The sequence below is a fragment of the Polyodon spathula genome, chromosome 1, assembly GCF_017654505.1.
Source record: "Polyodon spathula isolate WHYD16114869_AA chromosome 1, ASM1765450v1, whole genome shotgun sequence".
Taxonomy (NCBI): domain Eukaryota; kingdom Metazoa; phylum Chordata; class Actinopteri; order Acipenseriformes; family Polyodontidae; genus Polyodon; species Polyodon spathula.
The window spans coordinates 2,055,237-2,072,051 of NC_054534.1; the positions used below are offsets into that span (position 1 = coordinate 2,055,237).

Sequence of the window (16,815 nt, forward strand, 5' to 3'; positions counted from 1 at the left end):
GGTTTGAATCCCTCTTAAATTTATTTTGTTTGTTAGGGAGAAGGTTCCTGGAGCGGGACGTCCCTTTTAGTGGGAACAGCGCTTGGCCACCTTTTGTTTTCTAGCTGTTTTGGCCACTGTGTTTTATTTAGTTTTTGTAATTATGTACACGTGTGTATTTCCTTCTGTACTAGGGACAGCACTGCTGATACCCCCTAGTGGCAGCCACCAACCACTGCATGTGCCTGCCTGTTCTAATAAAACTTGGATCCTGAGTGGCGCTTCAATACTCAATCAGCGGATACCCACACAGTAACACAACACCCCTGTTACCAGCACTAATTCAGCTTCTGGTAATGGCACAATATATACACATGTATATAAACTGTATTGCTACATAGTACTGTAGCTATGCAGAGCAATGTTTTAGGTCAGGGATCAAGATACACGCGCACACACCTCTGTAATGGCACAATATGAACAATCATTGAATCGTTGAACTACAAAACCAAAAAAAGTGAGGCTCCTTATGAGAGTTTCCCATAATAAAAGCATCTGTGTAAAAAGCACAGTGAAGGCATGGTAAAACATAAGTATTGTGAAGCACAGAAAGATTCAGTAAAACCTATAACCTTAAAACAGATCACTTAACTATTCCGCAGACACAGTATTAATGAGAGCGCTGACAGGACAAGGAACTTACTGCTCACAAAACATATTCACTGTTCTAACCTCCAACCCCTGACCTCTTCACTCTCTCAGCACCAGTGTACTGCCCAAGAAACCGGCATGACATCTTCATTACATCACAACTGTGTCCAAAGAAACAATGATCCTTTTCTTACAAACAGCTTTTTTCAATTTTGTGCCGAACAGGAAATAAGTAACTGTAATTTGGTCCCTTGTTTGTTCTTGCCAGGCTATAAACAGGATGCAAGAGCACAGCTGTACAGTAACACTCACTCACAAATACATGGTGTATTTAAAACCTTAAGTAATTCAAGTGTTGTGAATGGGGTTCAGTGTATTAAAATACTGCTTATAAAAGATAAGAGATTCAGAGCTTTCCGGCAGAGTTACTTTGCAGGCTGTTCATTATGAAGTTCAAGCCCTTGGTTTTATTTAAAGATAGCATTCCAAGAATACAGATTAATCTGTTTTATATCACCTAGCTTAACAGCATGCACTGTTTATTATCACGATTTTTGAAGAATCACTCGCCATGCCCCGCAGGTTCTTTGAGAAATTACCTCTCTTAATATCAATCACAAACCTACTTATTGTCATGTTTTGTGCAGCCTGTCAAATGCTGCATGCCTGGCTTTTACTAAGTAACCATGGGGAAGTATTAATTTCCAATAATTTCTAACAACCAATAATCATCTCGGCTGATAAACTGACATTTTGTGGAGCCTGTCATGCTGCGTGGGCGGTCTTAACGGGATACAGTTCGGTTACTAAACGCCAACGTCACCACATTTTTCTTTTTTAACACAGTCAGTCTTATTCACAAAAAACCCCACCAAGTGCAACGCCTAATTGATAGCTCTCATCAGTCGACAGTTCATGCCTTTTTTATATAATAACACAAAACGTATTTGTCATGCAGTAAACTCTATGCATGTGTTTAAATGTAAAGAATGATTAAATGTCGACTATGAAAGCTCTGCTCTTTGATTCACCGCTGTGGAACGTGAAAGCCGGTTTATATCACAGATTATGCCTGCACAGCAATCATGATATAAAGTGCGTTCATCTGTAGTTAAAAACACACAGCGATCCCAAAAAAAAGTTCTTCTGAGAGGCCAAAACTCGCACCCTGCTTCTGAAGAGAACCGAAACAAGAGCAGCAGTGCTGCCGCCGGCCCGCCAGGCTCCAGACGTGACCTCCTCCACTCCAGCTTGATCTCACAACGTTGTCAAGTTGAGTCTTAAAGGATCCAAGCATTTCTCCCTTCACTCGGTAGCCCATTCTATCCCCTCACCACTTTGTGTGAAGCGGGGTCTCCTTCCCTCTGTCCTGAGTCTAACTCCACTTCACTTCCATGTGCTCTGGTCCTGGTTTCTGTATTTAAAGCTCCTTTTAAGATTTGAAAGACTTCAGTCATGTTCGTTCAGCCTTTCTTCATAGCACAAAGTGAACTTCATTAAGAAACTGGAAAATTACTTTAACCCTATAATGCCAGCAACAAATAATGTACTGCATATGAAAAATTCTGGCTTGTGAGGCTTAAGAGGGGTGGCTTAAACATTGTTTCATATTTGCAGCTAAATTTATTGCATACGGCATCTTAAAAAGGACAGCTTTAAAAAGACCCATTTGATTTTCACAGTACGATAAAGATTGAAGCACACATGTAACTCACCTTACTGTTGGTTCACAGTAGTCGTTCAATAATCTGGAGTAACAGGGCTTCTAGATTACAAACTAGTATTTATTTTTCTGTTCCAGCAGTCCATGCAGGCACTGCCAAAAGACCATCTGTGATTTCCAATTACAGGCCGAGACTCTGTCTGCAATGCAGGGTTCCCGAGCACCCGACACAGTCACTATGGTCCTGTGTGTGAATAATCTGAGCGAGAACCGGCCTCGCAGCAGCTAAACTAAAATCTAAGATGTTGTTTTCATGAAAATGGCGCTCTGCTCCTCTAGCAAAACAGGGACTCTCTGGGAGTTTGAGCAGAGAGACAGGCTGGCATCATGGTTGTACAATACATCATGGGCGGTCTAACTATCTAAATATCCTGAAGTTGGTGGATCTGCTTTTTCTCATGAATCTGAAAAATTCCCAGTCGTACATCCTTCTGCGCAACCAATCACATCATCAGCAAATCAACAAGTGTACAGTCAGACCCTTTAAAGCAGTGGTTCCCAACCCGGTCCTGGGCCCCCCTGTGTCTGCTGGTGTTCATTCCAACTGATCTCTCAATTCTTAATTAGACCCTTAACTGTACTCATAATTTGCTTAATTAGACCTTTTTTATTTAACTGTTCTCAGCTCTAAAAAAGTTGCAGATTTCAAGTTACTTATAAAATATTATATAACTTCAAATCTGCTACTGTTTAAGAACAAGTAAAAAGGTCTAAGCAAATTATTACACAGGTACCAGGAGGCTGCTGTTTGTCAACGCTACATTTGAAATATTTGCGTATCCTGATTTAAAGCAACACAAAAGTGAAGCTCCAATACATCTTCAGACCAACCACCTCTCTTAATAAAACTGGGTTACAAAATACATTAGTAACCTTTATTACAGTTACACCCCCCTCCAAATACACTAATAGCCTGTTACAGCAAAGGCCAATAGGAGTGAAAGTCAAATCCATTCCATGCAGAATCAATCCCTATTCAGTCTCTGATGTTTTTCAAAGGAAGCTCAGGCATTTCAAATGGCTGTGGCTCACATTTTCTTGACACAGACGGACCATTCACTCTCTGAGGAGCCCTCGGGTGGGACAGCGATGGAATCAGAGTCCTTCTCCAGAAGAAGAGAAGACTCCTTTGTCTCAGCAGTGCGCAGGCATAAGACAAGAGTCGCAGATCACAATTTCTATCCAAAAAGGACAAAGTGGTTCTGTTTGGTTTCAGTGTTGTGTGATGCACTGTTGTTACAGATTCTGTCCCGTCGGAGAGATGAGATTAAAAGCTCTATAACCATGAATACAGACAAGCCTGGCTTTTCTGCTGAAACATATCAGGGACTCGATCAGTGCCAATTTTTAAATCTAGATTAAAGATCTATTTGTTTGACAAGGCATTTAGTTTTTCTTTTATTAGAGGTACAGCACTTAGTGTTACACAGAAGGCTCTTTATAAACTCCTACTGTATTGTGTAGCAGCACAGGAGAAGCACAGGAATCACTCCCTAGGCAGGTAACCCAGAGCACAACAGCTCATCTTTATGTAAAACATAATACCAACTACAAGAGCAGGTACTTCTAACACGATCACGCTCTTAAAAAAAGACAATCTTTCAAACTGGTGCCATTTTTTTTGTTTTGTTTTTAGGAACACAGCATCTTCAGTACTGCAGAATGTTGTCAGACGGCAAACAGAAGGGGAAATGGCTGCAGGACCCTAAACTGGGAATTATTTTGGGAACTGGGAATCTCTATCCTGCACTCATTCACAACTTTCCCAGCAAGAGGAGAGGACACTGAAATGGTTTGAGTACTGCAATGTTACTGTCCATCCTCTGGTTCATCCCTGAACAGTTTAATCAGCTGAATGTTTTCATTTTTTCTCCACTACAGCAGTTACTTGGCCTTGCGATCCTGTGGTAGTACAATGCAGTCAAGGCTGGCCTGTGACAGGAATAGCAAACACAGAGGCGGAAGACAGCCGTTCAGAGCGTCTGCATACTTCTATTAAAAAACTAAAAGAAACTAAAGATTTAAACAAACAAACAAATCCAAAATGCAAATCAGAACCCCACACCCAAGCACAGCTATGACGGTACAGAGGCAAGGACACAACCTGCTGCTCCCAGCCCTTTCCTGATACCAGGGGTGACCCTTTGTTCCAGCCCTGTTCTAAATTGATTAATTAAAGCAATTACTGTAAACCTCTATCCAGACCCTAAAGTTGGCAACTGTGTCATCTCACCTGTTAAAACTAAAGTGACATGGCCCTCCAGGACCGTGATTGGACACCCCTATCCTAAACTAACCAAGCCACAAGGCTCTGGCTTCTCTCCAACACAGAGGGGCCATCCTCAAATTGGCAGTCAATTAAACACTTTGAGAATGGCCACATTCCACACTAATTCTGCTGGGCTGGGATTTTAACCACTTCCCTACAATCTTAAATTCAAAATACACAAATTTTATTCATAATATAAATACACACGATCAAACTATTTACATGCAGGGCCCCAGTCTGTTGATAGACTCCCTAGGTGGTCGATTATAAAGCTGGTTTGGAGCATTCATTATAAACCAATCTTGAAGACGATTGTTCCCTGGACATGTGTATGAATAATCCCCACAGTGACAGCATAACCTTCTGTCATCGGCACGCTCTCTAATCACTCTCTTCCACCGACTGCCTTGACCCAGTTTCCAGGATCATCAGCACGCAGAACGGTGTCTTGAGATAATAATAACCCTCACTGTGTCAAAACACGTAGCCCTGCTTCACAGAGTTTCTGATGAGCAAAGACACTATACCAACACAGCCCCTTTGCCTCAGGACTCACCGACCTGCCTGCAGGGCTCCCAACACAAACCAGAACTCAGACCTGCCTGCAGGGCTCCCAACACAAACCAGACCTGACCTGCCTGCAGGGCTCCCAACACAAACCAGAACTCACCGACCTGCCTGCAGGGCTCCCAACACAAACCAGAACTCACCGACCTGCCTGCAGGGCTCCCAACACAAACCAGAACTCACCGACCTGCCTGCAGGGCTCCCAACACAAACCAGAACTCACCGACCTGCCTGCAGGGCTCCCAACACAAACCAGAACTCACCGACCTGCCTGCAGGGCTCCCAACACAAACCAGAACTCACCGACCTGCCTGCAGGGCTCCCAACACAAACCAGAACTCACCGACCTGCCTGCAGGGCTCCCAACACAACTCAGAACTCACCGCTCCCAAACACAAACCAGAAGGGCTCACCGACCTGCCTGCTCACCGACCTGCCTGCAGGGCTCCCAACACAAACCAGAACTCACCGACCTGCCTGCAGGGCTCCCAACACAAACCAGAACTCACCGACCTGCCTGCAGGGCTCCCAACACAAACCAGAACTCACCGACCTGCCTGCAGGGCTCCCAACACAAACCAGAACTCACCGACCTGCCTGCAGGGCTCCCAACACAAACCAGAACTCACCGACCTGCCTGCAGGGCTCCCAACACAAACCAGAACTCACCGACCTGCCTGCAGGGCTCCCAACACAAACCAGAACTCACCGACCTGCCTGCAGGGCTCCCAACACAAACCAGAACTCACCGACCTGCCTGCAGGGCTCCCAACACAAACCAGAACTCACCGACCTGCCTGCAGGGCTCCCAACACAAACCAGAACTCACCGACCTGCCTGCAGGGCTCCCAACACAAACCAGAACTCACCGACCTGCCTGCAGGGCTCCCAACACAAACCAGAACTCACCGACCTGCCTGCAGGGCTCCCAACACAAACCAGAACTCACCGACCTGCCTGCAGGGCTCCCAACACAAACCAGAACTCACCGACCTGCCTGCAGGGCTCCCAACACAAACCAGAACTCACCGACCTGCCTGCAGGGCTCCCAACACAAACCAGAACTCACCGACCTGCCTGCAGGGCTCCCAACACAAACCAGAACTCACCGACCTGCCTGCAGGGCTCCCAACACAAACCAGAACTCACCGACCTGCCTGCAGGGCTCCCAACACAAACCAGAACTCACCGACCTGCCTGCAGGGCTCCCAATCAAACCAGAACTCACCGACCTGCCTGCAGGGCTCCCAACACAAACCAGAACTCACCGACCTGCCTGCAGGGCTCCCAACACAAACCAGAACTCACCGATGTAAGGGCTCCCAACACAAACCAGAACTCACCGACCTGCCTGCAGGGCTCCCAACACAAACCAGATTAGAACACAAACCAGAACTCACCGACCTGCCTAATCACCGACCTGAGCCCTAAACAGCTGCAGCCAATGACACGCTGCATATGTTGCAAAAAATAAAGAAGCACACAATCTGTTTCACCAGTTTTCCAGGGGTACAGTATAATATCCACAGAGTATTCAATATGGCGACTGGGTTGCTGTGTCATGTGTGTGTTTAGGGGTAAGTATAATATCTTTCCACAAACCAGAGCTGGGTTGCTGTGTCAATTGATACTTTTGTCATTGAATTTATTTATTTATGTTTTTTCTAGTATCTCAAAATTTAGCACGAACGAAGCATTTCAGCAAAGGAAATATCACCCATTCCAGGTTTTAATACATGCTAGATTAGCCCCAGTGTACAGGTAGCAACCTCAGGTGGGTCTTTTAAAAACTCATAGTGAAACCAGGAATGGATCAAGCAGCTGTGCTAGGGGAGTCTTATTTCCATCCCTGTGTTTATGTACAAAAACAGCTCTTTTGAGACATTCAACATGAGAAACATATGTCCACATGTTTTCCTTATAGCCTCACCTCATAAAAACACAATGCCAAGTACAACCGTTTAAAACTCTGATTCCACAGTCCTGGAATCCATTTTTACCAGTATGCTCGTCTGTGCTAATCAGCCTGAAGAACCATCATTCCAGCAAAGTTCTACACAACATGCCATCCGTCCCGACACATTCCCATCGGTAGACCAGGGATACAAGCTAGGGGTGTGCTGATACTTGTACTGGCGATTGCCTGTAAGAAGTATTTATCAGCAGGTATTAAATAAATCCATTCATTGACTTGTTGCTATTCAAAACAAGAAAAGCTGTCCTTTCCTCGTGTTTACAATCTAGAACTAATCAATGGCAATTCATTTCAGCACTGGGTGTTTTAAAAGCCAATTGGAAGATTATTTTCCTCTCATCCAGGTTGGTAAATACTTCTTAAAGGCTTTTAGGAGTATGAGTACGCTTCTGCACACTCACTTAGCCTGATCAGGTTCAGGGTAATTCTAGTAACAGCCCACTGAGATGAAACACAGAAATCAGTGATAAACCAGTATATAAAAGCTACAATAATATAAACCCATGGGCAATATTGTAGCCAGGATTTAAAATTAAAATCTGAATGATGATATAGAAATGTAGGACTTGATTCGATTAATCTCTGCTTTGCCGGATAACAGATTTATTTATTACAGCACTTCAGTTCTGGTGAACCTGGCAGGATATACAGTAGGTTGAGCAAATCAACCCTTTAGCTTAGCAGACAGCACCAACCAATTTGTACAGACGTTCAGGTGAGGGGTTAAGCTGAAGGTGGGCCCCTATCAACTGACCAATTATACATGCATTACACAGCCTGTACTTAGCACTGGGGCTAGGAGTGGCTGTTCTATCAATCTAGTCAGGCAAGGGATCAGACAAGGAGGACATTTTACTGAATGAAATCCACATGGTGCATTGGCAAGATGAAGAGCAGAAATACATCAAAACTCCGGCTGTGCAGGTTTTATATTTAGTGGAAACAGGCTGGGAAGACGCCACTATCCTGCCTCTTTCAGCACATGTCCCTCAAAACACCCAGTACCTCACCTTCAGCAGCATGCCGGCCTTTCCCAGGACTGTCTTATTAATGCACTGCAATAATCTGCAAACTACATTTCTAGGAATATTTCTGTGTGCTTTGGCTGTTATTTTTTCTTGTAAATTATTATTGCATGAAAAGGCAATTCAAGAATTTGTGTGGGTGTGTCTGTGTATGTGTGTGTGGGTTCGTGTGTGTGTGTCCGTCTGTCTGCGTGTGTGCGTGTGTGTCAGCCTGTCTGTGTGTGTGCGTGTGAGTCAGCCCGTCTGCGTGTGTGCGTGTCTGTCTGTGTGTGTGTGTGTACTTTAAAAAGTACCTGCAAAGGGGGGGCGGGGGGAGGGATTGTTGTTGTTTACCTGTAAGCTGAGTGCGATCTGGCGGATGTAGATCATATTTAAATCCTCAAGGATTCGCAGTTTCTCCTCCATGTTAGTGAATTGTTCAATTCCACAAAGATAAATCCAAGTAATAAAAGAGAAGGAATCCCGGGTCTGGGTTTATTTCGGACCCGCAAATGGGTTCATTCTTCGAGACTGTTAATTAAAAGTGCAAAACACATCTGATGGTCGTTTAGAGTTCCATGTTTTCTTAAAACTGATCAATCAACCAGATTTATATATACCATATATAATTCAGTCCATGTACTCACTTCTTTTCAGATGCACCATGCTTTGTAATATAAATATATTACAAAAACGCACTGGTCATTCAATTAACTTTAAACAAAACACATAAATTGAAGACAAAATATGCTTTCCCCAGTGCCCAGGCAGGAGCAGCGTTTTCCTGTTTCTTGTGCCTTCTGTTCATCGTTCTGTTCGCTTGCAAGAACGCATTGTGTTAACGCACGACAGACAGTACTCTCTCCAAGAACAACTTCTACTTTATCAGTGCACGGCTGGGGGAACCTCCTCTTCTTGTGCTTTATAAAATGCTACTTACTTGCTTACTTGAGATTGCACTCCCTCTCTGTGCTTCAATTCCACAGAACAATTGGTTACTTGACGCGCCCACACTGTTCCCAGATTCTGAGAAGTACTGGGGTCCTTTACTGAATTTGTGCTTTGTGTCTCTCCTTGCGTCCTAATGTGACTCCGTCTGCCCCTCCACCCATCCCACGACAAAGGGCATCTCCAGCACACAACAGTCCCGCTGTGTTTTATTAAATGACCCGGGGGGCGGGGGGTTGCTGCCACAGTTGCGCGCTTACACGTTTGAGCCGATAATTAAAAATGTATATACAGCCCACACGCACCAACAGTCCCAAATAAGCAGATAACAGTCAAATCACTACAAGATAAAGTTAGTCTGTGAACTCGGCAGCTGAAGTGAAAACACCAAGGTGCCCCACACACAATCGCAGGGGGGCTGTGTGTATTGTTAACACGCTCTGCTAACCCGAGGTTTTTGGACCAATTACCAAATAAACCATACACCTAATTTTGAGTTTTAGTGGTTAATATTATTTACTTGAGCGTTAACCGTCACCACCACGTTAAGAAACGCGTCACTTCACAATAATACATGTATAATTTAATTTAATAGGTTACAGCTTCATTGATCACCACAACCAATGTTATAGTTTAACTAAGAACTGTAAAAAAAATAAACAAAATTAAAAAATCGTCAAATGAGAAAGAAAAACAGTTCTATTGACAATGCATGTTGTGATCTGTACAGGGAGCGAAGCGGTGTGCGTTTAACTTTGCAGTCAGAAAACAATTGTCCTTACATTATCGCTGCCAATTCGGCGAAACAAAGAGGCCGTTTAGAACTGAAACAGGAAAGCCTCCTTCAAACTTTGAGAAAAAGGATTGCTCAGTACTAAAATCACCGGGACCAGCTGGATGTAGTTTTAATTCAGACATTTAAAAAGGCAACTTACAGCTCAGACAGATCTTCAGAACTTCGAAACATTTCTTCCACCCTCTTAGACATTTCCATAATGTTTTAAATGAATTATTTACGCAGATAAATCTACTGTGTTGATTAAATATTGAACGGGCTCTACACCATCGTTGCTTCAGTACATTTCAAATGTGTGTAACCTCTGATTGTGCCTGTATTAATCAAATCTCATACACTAGCCGTCTTCGTTTCTGCTTAGCGTATATATGTCACATGATCATTACACTATTCAAGCGCCTACATTTAAAAAAACACATTATAAAGCACCAAATGTATCGGTTAAATAACAATTACTATATATAGTCCAACACAAGCAAGAACGTAGCGGTATTGGCGCAGTCTCAGGTACGTGTTTCTGCCCGTGACCTACATGGCACTCCACCCGGGCAAGTAGGCAACAACAGTCTCCAAATTCAGTTTCGTAAAGCCGAAACTCCTTCCAACAGTCCCGTTTTAAGGCTTACGGAAGTCTGTCTAGAAAGCAAGTTTCACAGCTCCCCTGCGTGTAGCAAGGAAAGTGCTTTGCCGTGCGCACTGACAGATGTAACGCAGACTGAGGTGGTACGTTACTTTTCACCAGCACTTTCCAATCCCTGATTAACAGTATTGTCACGATATCATTTAATTTTATTCCAGGTTTATTTCGAAGCCAGTTTTGACTTCAGCTGGATAACGATTCCTACAGATGTATTGTCACCACTCCAAGGACAATGCCCTGTGCGTTATAACGGTACTCTGTTTCTTTTGTTTTCAGTTCCTCAGTGATCTTGGTCTTGCTCAATAACAGAGAACAACTCTCCTCCTTCACACACTCGCATTTCTCTCTCGTTGCACTTTGCTATAGTTTTGTTCGCCATCTCGGTGTTCCGTGCCTCAGTCTCTTTCTCTCACGCACAAAGAAGTCTGAGTTTCAAACTCGACTACATCTCTGCTGACAGGAAACGGCAGCCCTTCCCTGCTCGCTGGCGCGCACTCCTTCTCAGTCTGCATCTCACACGGTACCTCCAAGAAAGGTCATTAAATTCAGCCTGGCTTCCAAACCCAAATTCCTGAAACACACACACATACAGAGAGACAGAGAGAGAGAGAGAGAGAGAGAGAGAGAGAGAGAGAGAGAGAGAGAGAGAGAGAGAGAGAGAGACACAAGCACACACACATACAGAGAGACAGAGACAAACACACACACATACAGAGAGACAGAGACAGAGACACAAACACACATACATATACAGAGAGACAGAGAGAGAGAGAGACAAACACACACACCATACAGAGAGACAGAGACAGAGACACACACATACAGAGAGACACAAACACAGACACACACACATACAGAGAGACAGAGACACACACACATACAGAGACCCTACCAAACTGCCGTTTTTTTTTTTTTTTTTTTTGTTTTGTTTTGTTTTTACTCTTTGGCCAATTCATGTCAGAGACAATATCTGAAACTATACTGTACTGTAGCTAGTTTTTAGATTAATAAAAGACATGCCCCCAGCTGTAATTAAACTGTTTTGCTTCTAGTTTTTCCCAAACACAGAGACCCCCCCCCAAACACGCACACACCCACACAAAACAAGGAAGACTGAAGCTGTCACTCTATGCTTAGACAAACTGATAAATAAATAAACAACTCAAGAGTAGTTTCATTGACATTAAATAAAATGGTGCAAACTTTGCAGGGGCTGATCTCATCAATTATACCCCACCAGGATAAACCCCCAAACTAGATTTTATAGCACATAGAAACAGCCTGGATTTTATTAACCACAGTGAAGGACAAATTGATGACACAATGGGTTGATTCCCCAGTGCTGTAAAATGCTCTAATAGTAGCTCTTGAGTCAGTTCTCTGTGTGCTTAGGCTCTAATCCCAGTGTTATTTAACAAGGCTATTTACAATTGCAGGTGATTGAACAGACCCCTGCCTCTTCTCATTGCATCTGTTAGTAACAATCACTCAAGTCCTGTTCATAAAGGTGATAGGGAGCATCTGTTAGGGGAGATTGCTGGAGCTACAAAAAGCTCATTTGTGTTTCTCCTTGTGTTGTCGTTGTAAATAGAAGCACTTGGAGATCACACAATGAAATTAAAAGCCATAGCAAGGCCTGGCGTGAGCCACTCTCTCACTGTGGCTTCGCTGTCGAAGCAGCCTTCAATCCCCTGCTCCCCAGTGCCGAGCCTACACCACTTCCTGCTAGGCAGGCCTGCAATCAGCCTGAACCACAACAAATAGCCAGCTGGCCTGCCAGGAATTATCCAAAGTGTAACAATATCTTGCAAGCCCATTGCTGAAGCGAGGGCCCAGGCTTCCCAGCGGGGAACAATCTCTGCAGGTTTTGCTGTTGTCTAAAGATTGCAGCACACTCTGATTGATGCACTGTAGGGACGCTTTACATTTACCCTTCAGGTTCTTATACTTTTATTGCCATCAAGAAAGTTCAAGTATTACAAGCCCAGGGAGGGCAGTAACTCTCACTGCATAGCAGTTTGATCCATTTCTGGTTTTGCTAAATTCAAGCTCATAATAAAATCTGGAACGGGTGAAACTGTTTTGCAAAAGGAACCTTATCCGTGAAAGTGAAAATGAATTCTCCAGCACAAAGGAGTTGCACATCACATACTGGCACAACATAATCAGTCCTATGGGTACCTGCTAAGCCTGAGCAGAGAATGTGATGTTAGTGGCAGAGCTCCAATACATCTCACTGTACTTTCCAGTTTTACACGTGTTGATTAAAAGCTGCCAGTTATTCATGAAATGTTTCTGGCAACTGCTGAATCAAATAGTTGACTGTGATTGTTTGCTGGCAAATGTCCTCTAAAATGAGTTGCATGAAAGTTACCTTGGGCTTTAAATGTGTCTGACCCAGTAAGAACCTGAATCTACTGCAGTTCTCTGTGCAGCCACCAGGTGATGTTGGCAAGCTACAGGATTCTATAAATTTGAATGGGCTATCAAAAAGAAAAATAAAACACCAGAGCACAAAGAAAGCTGGAGAAGAGATACAGACAAAGATACAGACTCTCTCTCTGCTTTAAATACTTTTTAATAAATTCAGCACTCCACGTGCAATGTGGACACGCCTATGTCCTATCCCTGATGGAGAATGTAGGAATTTTCTCTGGAATTATGTATGAAGATTTGGTTATACAGGGATGGATATAAGACTCCTGTTGCATAGCAGTTTCCCCCAGTCCAGGTTTTAATACGAGCTTGATTAGCCACAGTGTATAGGTAACAAGCTCAGGTGTGTCTTATTAAACCAGTGAAACCAGGAACGTACCCAATTGCTATGCAATGGGTGTCCAAGCCCTCAGCCCTGATCACTGGGCTGCAGTAAACAACTTGAATCCCTGTTGGTAACATACAGTTTTCATAGCACATAAACAGGCCCTTTGTGCGACACTGTTCTGTTTCCTAAAAGCATGATTCTATCCAGCTGGAATGCTGCATGAAATAGGGCTTCAGGGAACTGTGACTTTCTCCCAGATTGTTTGGGGTTCCTCTGCATCTGGCGAGCCGTGCTTTTCTTTCATGGGGATTAATTATCCCGAGCAAGTCTGCAGTCAGCATTGTTTAACCAGACAGACACTTCCTTTAGCTAAACATTCAGAAACCTTGGGAAAGAATGCCATCGGGGGTCCACAAATTACTGGGATATCTTGGAATTTCGACTCTGTGGTGCTGGAGAAAACACAGGTTTCCATGTCTGAATTTAACTTTGAAAATTCAAACAAGTAATACAACATTCTTTCATTTTTAATGAGCTAAAAAAGTACAGTTGGTACCATGTTGCAGTGTAGAAATAATCAGCAGTAAACACAGAACCACATCAACCCCCCCACTAAACCCAGCAGGGAAACTCTTCTGTGCAGCAGAACACATTGGGGTTATTATTTCAGACCTCACTCATGCACTGCACGACTTCTTTCTCAGAATTTAAATGCATCTCTCCTGGATTAATGCAAATATTCCTCACACAAAAGATGTAGCTACGTTATACAAACAGCATGCATATTTTAAATCACTGTATTAGAGTTACTGCTGTTTCAGACTCATGAACACTGATGAGTGAGGTTTGATTTTGAGCTAATCCTGTAATGAATACTGCAGTCCAGCAGAGGGCACCCCTGCATCATAGTGCATGGGGTAAGCTTTAGGTGCTGTCCCTGCCTGAGTCATTGGCAGCTCTTATCTTATCAGAGCGCAGAGTATAAAGCAGCTTCCTGTAGACAATGACACATCCTTTACACTATCAGACAGATTATTTGGACTGAATGAGAGATGCCCTTGACTCATATCAGCAGACAGTCCTCACAAGGGAAAGCACTGTCAGGTGGAATCGCATCTCGTGGGGGAAACACAACCACAACCCATTCTTGCCTTCACTTCTCTCCCAGGTTTAGATACAGCCCTGCAGGCACTGTAGCCTCGCCCCCTTCACATTTTCACCCTGACACAGTCACGAGTTTAGGGAGCTCCAAACAAAGGCATTTAGTCCTTGTACACCAAACAACTTTAGGATACTGCTAAGGGTTTACATTGTCATTCAGACCAATGCAGTGTGGAGATGCCAATCCCCCAGTGTGGACACACAGCTATGCAATGCAGTGTGGAGATGCCAATCCCCCAGTGTGGACACACAGCTATGCAATGCAGTGTGGAGATGCCAATCCCCCAGTGTGGACACACAGCTATGCAATGCAGTGTGGAGATGCCAATCCCCCAGTGTGGACACACAGCTATGCAATGCCCAGACCCCCACATGCCCAGCCTGCTCACAGGACTCAGAGCCTCATTACATTTCTTGTCAGTAAAAAGCATGATGGCAATGACATTTTGTATTAAAAGACTGTGTGAATTACTCAAAAGAGAACATGGTGTAGTGGGGAGATCAGCAGACAGATGGAAGCGTCGTTTCAGAAGGAGCTGTTATGTCGGAATAGGTCTTTTCCCTCCAGTAGCTTCTAGACTATCTTAACAGCATGTTATTCATGTAATTGATTGCTGCAGTTCTAAGCTCTGTAATTATCTATACAGAGGACATATTGAACTGTTCAGAACTAGTGCCAAAAAGCCAGGAAAGCCAGGAACTCCGAATGCTATTAGTGTTAGCAAACATGTTCAAGTGACTCAACGCAGAGCAGCGAGGCAGATGCTGTAAATCATCACTTTTGCAGACTGTTAGCCAGGAAAGTTACTTTTCCTTCCTTTTGAATTTAAAATATTTTCATAAAAGTCAGAAAGGTTCCACCACAGGGTCCCCACACCTCTCAACCAGAGACAGCAAACTGTCTCAATTATGCACTGGTTTCCCATACTTATTTAATATTTCAACATACATGACTTGAATTGTAAAATAACTGATACATGACTGTATCAAAAAGATATCGAGCAATGGAAACCAATGCATCAATTACATCTGAAATAAACAGCACACATTCTACTGCACACACGAATGCTTCTCTCCTTTCTTCAACAGGTAATGTGATGATGTACAGGATTTACTATTAAGCACACAGGTGCAGACAGACAGCCACATTCAGAAACATTGTACCTGTTACTGCTTACATGCCACCTACTCTGGGCAACGCACTTAAGAATATGCAAATGATCGTCCTCTTCCTAGCATCTGATGGATCTCAAAACTTTGTCAAGCTGGGTCTTAAAGGATCTCAGCAATTCAACTGCAACAGCATGAGTAGGGAACCCATTCCATAGCCTGTGTGTAAAAACCTGCCTCACCATTCTCAGTGAGAGAGAGAGAAAAGTGATTACACAGCACAGTGAATGAAAGGTTGGGCCCCCCACTCAGAGGAGAATCAGTGCAGGAGCAGCCCAGCAGAGGCCTCACTAACCCCACAGGGGATCCTCGTTGCATCATTCCATTCCGTTCTGTTCCACTGGCTCTTACCAGAGATTGGTCCAGAGCCCCAGGCTGTGCAACATGTTCACACAGTGCCTCACATTTCCAGCGAAACTTCAACACTTGGTTTTAACTCCTAAGTTGCGTTCCCATTCGAATGTATTCGTTGCAACTCCACTTGCTTTGCCAGGGGTGTAGAGCTCGCACTCACAATGTCAATGGCACATATCCCAAACGCTTAACAACAGCACATGCTTTACAAACAGATTCAATACCTCATTCATTGCAGCTTTTCATCTGGTTTGTATTTAGATTTAATGACTTGTAATGTGTTTATCAGAGTGTTCAGTGGCTAACTCTAATCAAGTTTACAGTGTATTTTCTCTAACTCTTTGTATGACACCCCAAAATGTAGAGTAGGTGCCGAGCAATACCAAACTAAACTCAAAAGTAGACTGCAGATGCTAGGGTTGAGCAGGGATGGAAATAAGATACCTAATGCATAGCACTTTCACTCATTCCAGGTTTTACTACAAGCTTGATTAGCCCCAGTATACACAGTAGGCACTGTAACAAGCTCAGGTCTCTCATTAAACTCATGGATCAAGCTGCTATGCACTGGGAGTCTCGTTTCCGTCCCTGCCGAGTGTACACAGTGACGGGTGAGCTGGATCTTTGATTTGTTTTCCACCATTCGAGAGCCTGCTCAAGAACACACTTGCCAGTGGAGATTAATTTCAGCTGCTTCAGTTGGAAATGTGCATCAGCTCCCACCTGTGGTGTACCCAACCTAGTGAAGAATAACAGTAAACACGCTGGTCCTGCGTCTGTCAGTGTGTTTTTCTTTTTTAGTTTGTTTTCTCCC

The 16,815-nt window shown here is 43.8% G+C and overlaps 1 protein-coding gene across 3 annotated transcripts in view; it reads right to left on the bottom strand.

Annotated features, from left to right (window-relative positions):
- Nucleotides 1–16,815, bottom strand: part of LOC121308062 (rhotekin-like) — a 123,716-nt gene that overhangs the window by 87,725 nt on the left and 19,176 nt on the right. The window contains exon 1 of one of the 3 annotated variants that reach the window (XM_041240445.1): nucleotides 8,523–9,803. The exons of the other annotated variants lie outside the window; for them this stretch is intronic. Coding sequence (XP_041096379.1) covers nucleotides 8,523–8,594 — 72 coding nt within the window. The 5' untranslated portion in view covers nucleotides 8,595–9,803. Of the gene's footprint in view, nucleotides 1–8,522; nucleotides 9,804–16,815 lie in introns of those variants that run through there. 3 annotated transcript variants of the gene reach the window in all.